At 36.8% G+C, this 8033-nt stretch overlaps 1 protein-coding gene and 1 non-coding gene across 2 annotated transcripts; one reads left to right on the top strand and one right to left on the bottom strand.

Annotated features, from left to right (window-relative positions):
* Positions 1-1963: 1963 nt before the first annotated feature.
* LOC111891227 (uncharacterized) lies at positions 1964-7681 on the top strand. Its single transcript, XM_023887293.1, has 4 exons — positions 1964-2835; positions 2917-3056; positions 6342-6886; positions 6971-7681. Exons 1-4 carry the CDS (start codon positions 1964-1966, stop codon positions 7679-7681), a joined length of 2268 nt encoding a protein of 755 aa, XP_023743061.1.
* On the bottom strand, positions 2348-2454 carry LOC111891258 (small nucleolar RNA R71). The gene has a single exon (XR_002850125.1). It is a non-coding gene; the product is annotated as a small nucleolar RNA R71 (small nucleolar RNA).
* Positions 7682-8033: the final 352 nt, after the last annotated feature.

Genomic DNA, 8033 nt, shown 5'->3' with positions numbered 1-8033 from the left:
TTGTATGTTAATATGTATGGTATGAGGTGTTTTGGGGAACTCACTAAGCTTCATGCTTACAGTTTCTGATATTGCCATATTTATACATAATTTTAGGCAATATTGATCTACATTTTATTTAATATTTTGGTTGTTTGCATAGAATTATGGTACTTATGACGATAAAATGTTATTTGCAACCAGAATAAAGCATTTTAGAAGAAACGGACCAGAAGTGACAATGCTTGGAACTTTGGGGGACTTGAATAAAAGAAGAATAAACAAAACACCCAAAAGACGTACTCATGACGTGAGCAGTTGATGGTTTACGACGTCAGTAGAGAGAGTTAGAAGATAAGCATCCGGGTGAAGGAATCCTTGCCGATCACAATTACCTCGAGTTCATGATGTGAGACTTAAATTCTCACGACGTGAACGGTAAATTTGAAGATATTATAAACACCTTTGCCCATTACGATTTGGAAGACTTTTGGCTGAAGGAAGAGGTTCCAGGAGACGATTTACAGCAAAAGAAAGGTCTTGGAAAAGGGTTTCCAACACCAAAGGAGTAAAAGTTCATAATTTGTTTACTTGTTTGATACTTATAAACATGTTTTCTTATTTGAATTGTGTTATCATGTTACTTGCTACTATGAGCAGCTGAATCTAGCTACTCTTATCTAGCTAGATGAAGCTTCAAATTTATGAATAACATAACTGTATATGGATTTATTTAGTTGGTGAATTGCTTGTGTTTGATTTATTGTTACCTAGCATGCTAATGTTGTTGCTTTAGTTCCTTAAATTCATGTTATGTGTCGCTTAGTGACAATTAACTGCATGAACTTGATAACCTAGTAAATTAGTGAACACTGAATTGCTAGAGCAAGGATCAACCAAAATCTTACCTAGTAATTGAAGTAATTAACTTTGTTGTGCTAGAGAACATACATTATGACCATAATTGTGTTTGCATGATAAATCTTACATAGCATATTCATAAACAAAATTGGTTCTGTGTTTAATTGTGTGTAACCATACATAGTTTTACATGAATTAAATAACTATTGGTAAATTTAGACCTAAATTACTAATATAATAATAACCAACTTAATAATACATAATTATAAGCTAACGATAAGGATGAAGTGGATTCGAACTAGATAAGAGTGTCTTTTAATTATTGATTGAATTTGAGTTAAGTTAGTCTGATCTTGCAAAATCAGATAAAAACCCCCTTTTTAGCTTGTTAATTATTAGATTAATTTAGTAGTAAATAGATTAATTAATAACACCGTTCCTGTGATCGACACCCGACTTACCTAAGCTATATTGTAATCTGACTAGGTACATTGCCTACGAGTCCATAGTTAGTCTAATTTTGTTAGGTTATAAATATTAAAATTAGTGGGTACTTCCGTGCACATCAAGTTTTTGGCGCCGTTGTCGGGGAGCGGCTTAGTTTATTAGTTTGTTTGCTTTAATTTAATCGATCCTTTTTGTAGGATCAAACCTGCAAGAAGTTACTTTTCTGTTTTATTTTTTTCTGGATTACAGGAATCTTGACGTGAACTGTTAAGATTCACGACGTGAGAACTGAAGTCCTTAGTTTTGTTTATTTCAGTTCATTTTTATTAGTTCAGTTTTACGTTTTATCTTTTTTGTCTCATTTTAGGAGTTCATGACCAGAGGTTATAACACACCTTTGGTACCACCACTTGAAGATCCCAAGTCTACTCTTCACAAAAAGAAGGATAAGAGCGTGAAAGAAGATCAGCCACCAAAGAAGACACCTTTACAAGTATTCAAATCAGTGTTCTCAAAGAAGTCGGGGAAGAAAACGGAGGAGTCAAGTTGATCTTTAAAGAACAAGAGCAAGCTTGAACACTTAGATCAAATACCCATCGAAGCCGAGTCCGAATATGATACCGAGCTTGAATTTGAACTACATACAAGTGAACCCGAGAATGAGCTAGAGAACGAAATGGTGAACATTGATGAGATGGCCATGGGGGACTACAAGAAATGCATTCGAGATGATGTTGGGTCGGTTTTAGTACATCCTACAGTTCCTGCCAATGCCACATTCGAGTTGAAGGGACATATCCTTATTGCACTTAAGGATATCCCATTTTACAAGAAGGATCACGAGGATGCTTTCAAACACTTAGACGGGGTGAACAATATTGCGGATTTTTTTAATACTCCCAATATCCCCAGGGAGACAGCTTTGCTAAGGATGCTACCAGTCACTTTCAAGGGAGCAGCAAAAGACTGGTTGAAGGCACTACCACCTGGTACAATCACCACATGGGCCCAATTACGTGAGAGATTTCTAGATCAGTTTTGTCCACCCTCCAAAATCTCTAAACTCAAGAAGGCAATTGCCAACTTTGAGCAAAATCTGGGGGAGTCATTATATGAGGCCTCGGAACGCTACAAGGGGTTGTTAAGGAATTATCCTCAACATGACCTCAATATTCAGCAAGAGATGTTAATATTTTATGATGAGGTGAATGTTATGGCTAGACAACTCCTTGATTCGCAAGGACCACTAACGAAGAAGAACCTAAATCAGGCCAAGGAGCTGATTGAAGAGTTTTCAAGGCACTCTCGTGAGTATCACAACCCAGGGCGTGATGGGATAAAAGGCAGTGGAGGTACACAAACTGAAGAGATGGGTGTTGTGATGGCAATGATTAGCACTATGGATAGGAGATTGACTCAATTGGACCAATCAATTCATGTAATTCGAGTTGGTTGCGAGAGATGTAGTGGCCCACACTTGACAAAGGATTGCAAAATGGATGAATATGGAAGCAAGAAAGCTCAAGTATGTAACTCGAGTGGGGACAAGTATGAAGAAGATTTGAGAAAACCAAAGAAGGAGTGGCTGCCTTATGAAGAATACAAGAAGCAAAAAGAAGAGAAATTTAGGCAAACTGGACGGGGATTCTACCAAAGAGAGCAACCACTAGTTGAGAAGAAATCAGAATTAGAGACCATGTTGATGAAATTCATGGAAGCTTCAGAAAAAAGACATGATGCTACTGAAGCTGCAATGGAAGAACAAAGAAGTATAATGAAGAATCATCACGCAATGATGATAAGTCACACCCCGAAACCGAAGGCGGAAACGTTCCGGGGCGGAGGACGTCATGAAGTATCGCAACCAATGTACATAGTAAGCATAGTAAATGCAAAACATTACATTACATAGATTCATTACATTTGTTTGAAAGTAAAGTAATACAAGTTTTGTAGATACATAAGATTAAACAAAAGTAAGACGTAACTTCCATAAGTTCCGTCTTCTGCAAAAGAACGTTGGATACCTATCTAAGGAGAACCTGAGAATACAAGCAGTTTAAAAATCAGCATAAAGCTGGTGAGTTCATAAGTGTTTTGTTTTCTGAAAATGAACATATTTCCTTTAGTTTTCTGAAAAGTTGTTATCGAAGAAAATCCCATATTTTCTTATAAAGATAGTTTTGTTAAAGTTCTGAATTTCCGTTAAATACAACAATGTATAGTTTAATACATAAAACTATATATTGAAAACCACTGGGAATACCATCCAGTACAACAGTAGATATTTTTAATACATAAAAATATTGATTGAAAACCATGGGAATACCATCCCGTACTAGATATAAGAGAGTTTTAATACACAAAAAATACTATAGATTGAAAGCCATGGGATTACCGTCCCGTACTAGATATAAAACCATGGGAATACCATCCCGCACTAGATATAAGATAGTTTTAATACACAAAAACTATAGATTGAAAGTCATGGGATTACCATCCCGTACTAGATATAAAACCATGGGAATACCATCCCGTACTAGATATAAAGACCATGGGAATATTATCCCGTACTAGATATAAATTCTATAAATCAAAGATAGATATGAAAATAAAATATGTGAATAAACTTATATATTAATACGTATTGTGAGTCGGGTAACCATGCTAATACGACACCAAGACCTCCTTGACTTTCGTCAGACGTCGGACGATATCCAGAATTTGTCACCCCAGGCGTGCCCGCCTAACTGTAGCTAGCAGTTTAGGTGTGGGATTGTCAGTCCCGAATAGATCTATTCACAAATTCCACGCTCTCCCTCCAGGAGACTCTGGATACACTTCCGGGGAGGATTTACTGATAACCCAAAGGGTTTAATAATGACGAATCTCACAAGATAGTATTAAATTATTCACGGTGTTCTCAGACGTTATGAAACATAATATAGTGAAAACAGCTAAATACAATGGAATTATCTGGCAATATACTCTAAATTAAACATAGATAAACTGAATCAGACATAGTTTATCTATTAACTTTACATAAATCTGTGCTCGTAAAACAAGAATTAAAGATCCCAAATTATTCTCATAATAATTTGATTGATTTGATTGTTTCCTTTACTGTAATTGAAATCCATGTATTTATATTCAAATAAACATCCCTTATGCTCTACATAATACATAAGGGTTAAACATATCTAAAAGTTAGCCAGATATTTATAGAAGTACATCAGTTTTAGGTTTTGAAAACATTTATCATTTCCTTGTATTCCCGACCTGAAAACATTGAAAAACATGGAAAAAGGCGTAGGGGTATGAACTCACCAGACGAGTGATGTGTCGGTTGGATGCTAAATGTCAGTTCAGGGCTTGAAACACGCGAGGTTCCTATGTAATATGAAGAGATACATAACTTGTATCTAATTAGACCTGGTTCTATTAATTAAATAAGAGTAAACACTTCTAAATGCGTAAAAACTTCAATTCAAGTGTTTGGAGTGTCTCGGGTAGCATCTATGGACGAGTATGGCTTGGATATGGAGTTTACTCTTCAAGAGTAAACCCTGTAGGAGTTTACGGTCCAAATGACCCACTCCCCATGAGTTTTCGACCGTAAACTCATGGTGGGGGTGTTCTTGGTTGCTAAATAGCCTTATAACTCATGAGGGGTGATGCTAGGCGTGGTTTCAATGCATTTGAATGAGATTTGAACATCCTAAGGACCATTTTAGGAGTTTACGGTAGTAAACTATGATTTTACGGCCGTAAACTCTTATATGCCATGTCTTAAGGTGTTTTCGTGGTCCTAGGTCACTACAATGCACAAAGGAAGGTTCTAGGGTTGATTCCATGTCTTAGGAAGTGATTGGGACTTGAATTGACCTTGGAAAAGTAGTTTACGGTCTATGAAGATGTTCTTGATGAGTTTACTACCCTAAAGACATGAGTTTACAGCAGTAAACTGATGTTTGTCCATGATTCATGTAATTTGGTGGTTGAAGGTTAAGCATGCTAAGTTCTAGACCCATTTCTAAGCCATACATGGTGTTAAGGGCACTTTAACACCCATTGGAGGAGTTTAAGGTCTAAGAAGAGGTGTTTACGGTCCAAGAATGTTATTGGGCCGTAAACTCAATTTTCACCCATTTGTTTATGTTTTGGTGCATCTCTTGAAGGATTATAAGGTTCTATACTCTCATGGAAGCTTGTTGGAGGTTTTTAGGGGCAAACTAACACATTAAATGATGTTTATGGTCCATGAATGAGGGTTTATGGTCCAAGCATGTTCTTGGGCCGTAAACTCAAGTTTACCCCCTAAATGGTAAGATTTTGGTGCTCTAAGTCCATTCCTGCAAGTCCAAAGGTCTTAACTAAGCACTAGAAATGATTTGGAGGGGTTTTGGGGCTTCAAAACCCCATTTAAAGGAGTTCACGGTTTTGAGAAGTTTACTAGACTGTAAACACAAGTTCTTGGTCCTATTTCATGATTTGAACACGAATTTGAAAGCTAAACATGTTATACTATAAGCTAGGATGGATTTATTACAGCAATGGAGCTTGAAATGGATGATTTTGGATCAAAGTTGAGTTTTAGAGAGAGAGTAGTGAGAAAAAGTTATGAGATGGGAAAAAGTCTTTAAATGAAGGTCCACTCATCCTTTATATAATGCTTGAGTTTGTGGCCCGGAGGAAATCTATCCGATACTGACGTTAAACGAGGCTTATGGTCGCACCTGATAAAGTTGTCGTAACCCGATATGGTCAAAACTAAATTTTTCTAAATAATAATTTGGAATGTTTTCTTGGGTTTCTAACGTGTTTGTATACCAATTAAGTCATAACGGAAGTCTCAAAAATACTGACTTAATTTAAAACTTAAACGGAAACAATTCGAAAAAGATGAATTTTATGGACGGAAACGGGTTACCGCGATGGAGCAAACTTCGGGTTGTCACATGATATATCAGCAAGCATTAATAAAGAATCAGGAGGCCTCCTTCAATAAGCTTGAAGTACAACTTGATCAACTTACCACTTTGGTTAATGAGAAGATATTCCGAAAAATCCTGAAAACAAAACCCAATCTCACGTAATAGCCATAGATATTGAAGAAGAGGCGATTTCTGAGTTCCTAGAAGCCTTACAAGTGGAGCCACAGCAGCCCGATCCAAAGCAAAAGAAGCAAAAGCTAGAAATTGAAGAATCTGTTGGAACACCCAGTTCACGTCGTGAGCCCGCTATGCTCACGTCGTGGGCTCAGTCTGAACAGAAGAAATCCGTATCTGTTCCAGCTTATGAACCACCTTTGCCATTCCCGTCTAGAGCTAATCTCAGTCCACTAGAGAGAGAACATCTGGAGTTTATCAAGCAATTAAAGGGTATTCCTATCAATACTCCTTTTATTGATTCACTTGCAATAATTCCAGAATATGCTAAGTTCTTACAATATTTATTAGACACTCGTCAACAATTAAAGGAGAATTTGAAGTTCATCCTAAGTGAGCAAAGCTCAAAAGCTGTGTTGGGGGAAATACCTAAGAAGATGGGGGATCCTGGACGACTCACTCTCCCATGTGAGTTCGAGAATAATATGAAGGTTTATGCTTTAGCCGATTCTGGGGCTAGCATAAATTTGATGCCTTACTTGTTTAATAAAAAATTAAATATTCAAAAGTTGAAGGCTACAAAGGTGACTATTCACATGGCGAACCGTTCAGTAATGCAACCCCGACGCAATGTGGAAGATATTTTAGTAAAAATTAGGAAATTCATTTTTCCAATAGACTTTGTGGTATTGCATATGAAAGAAGATCCCAATGTAGCGATTATTCTTGGTCGCCCGCTACTAAACACTGTTGGAGCTCTTATTGATATTCGGGAGTCTAAGCTCACATTGAGGGTTGGTGATGAAAAGGAAATTTTTGGGATAAAATATGGCTTTCAAGGGAATCATGCTCAAGAAGAGGTTTTCAACGTTGATGAAGAAAATGAACTTGAAGAATTAGAGAAGCTCATGGAAGAAGAAATCAAAACAATTCAACAAGTTAAAAGAACAAAAACGAGAGCATCTATTCCATTTTTAGTTGAAGTCATTGCCTACACGAATCCAACTTCTTGGGTGAGCAAGGAAGATGATGAGATGACGAGTGATGAAGAGGAGGTTACTTCAAAAATGACAAGTCCAGTGGTAAAGGAAGAAAAGGATACTATGGAGTATAAGTATGAAGACAATATAGAGACTAAAGGGACCAAACGCAAGCTTGATGGAGACGAGGTCAAGGCTAAGAAGGAAAATTCGAAAAAGGCGTATAAAAGACGAGTTCAAGCTTACAAGTGGCGTTTCAAGGAACAAAAGATTCTAGTGGTGGACTCTTCAGATGATTCAACATAGGAGACACAGATTCCAGCTCAAGACTCCTCAAAAAGAAGCGCTTCTCGAGAGGCAACCGGAGTTTGGTTTGCATTTTTTTCTTTTTCTTTTTAGTTTTTAGCATACTTGTAGTTCTTAGGAAGTCAATCATGTCATCTAAATTATTATCTGCATAAGGAGTCATTAAAATCAAGTAGTAACACTTATTGAATGTCTTACAAAATTAAAATTGGAGATTAAAATTGGAGAAATTCATAAATTTCATGATCAGACAAGACTCACGACGTGAACCATTATGGGTTCACGACGTGAATTTAGATGGAATACGGGCATGATTATTCTATATGAACTATATTTTTAAGCCTTCCCACTT

The sequence above is a fragment of the Lactuca sativa genome, chromosome 6 (assembly GCF_002870075.4).
Source record: "Lactuca sativa cultivar Salinas chromosome 6, Lsat_Salinas_v11, whole genome shotgun sequence".
Lineage (NCBI taxonomy): Eukaryota > Viridiplantae > Streptophyta > Magnoliopsida > Asterales > Asteraceae > Lactuca > Lactuca sativa.
This window is presented reverse-complemented; position numbering and strand designations above follow the sequence as displayed.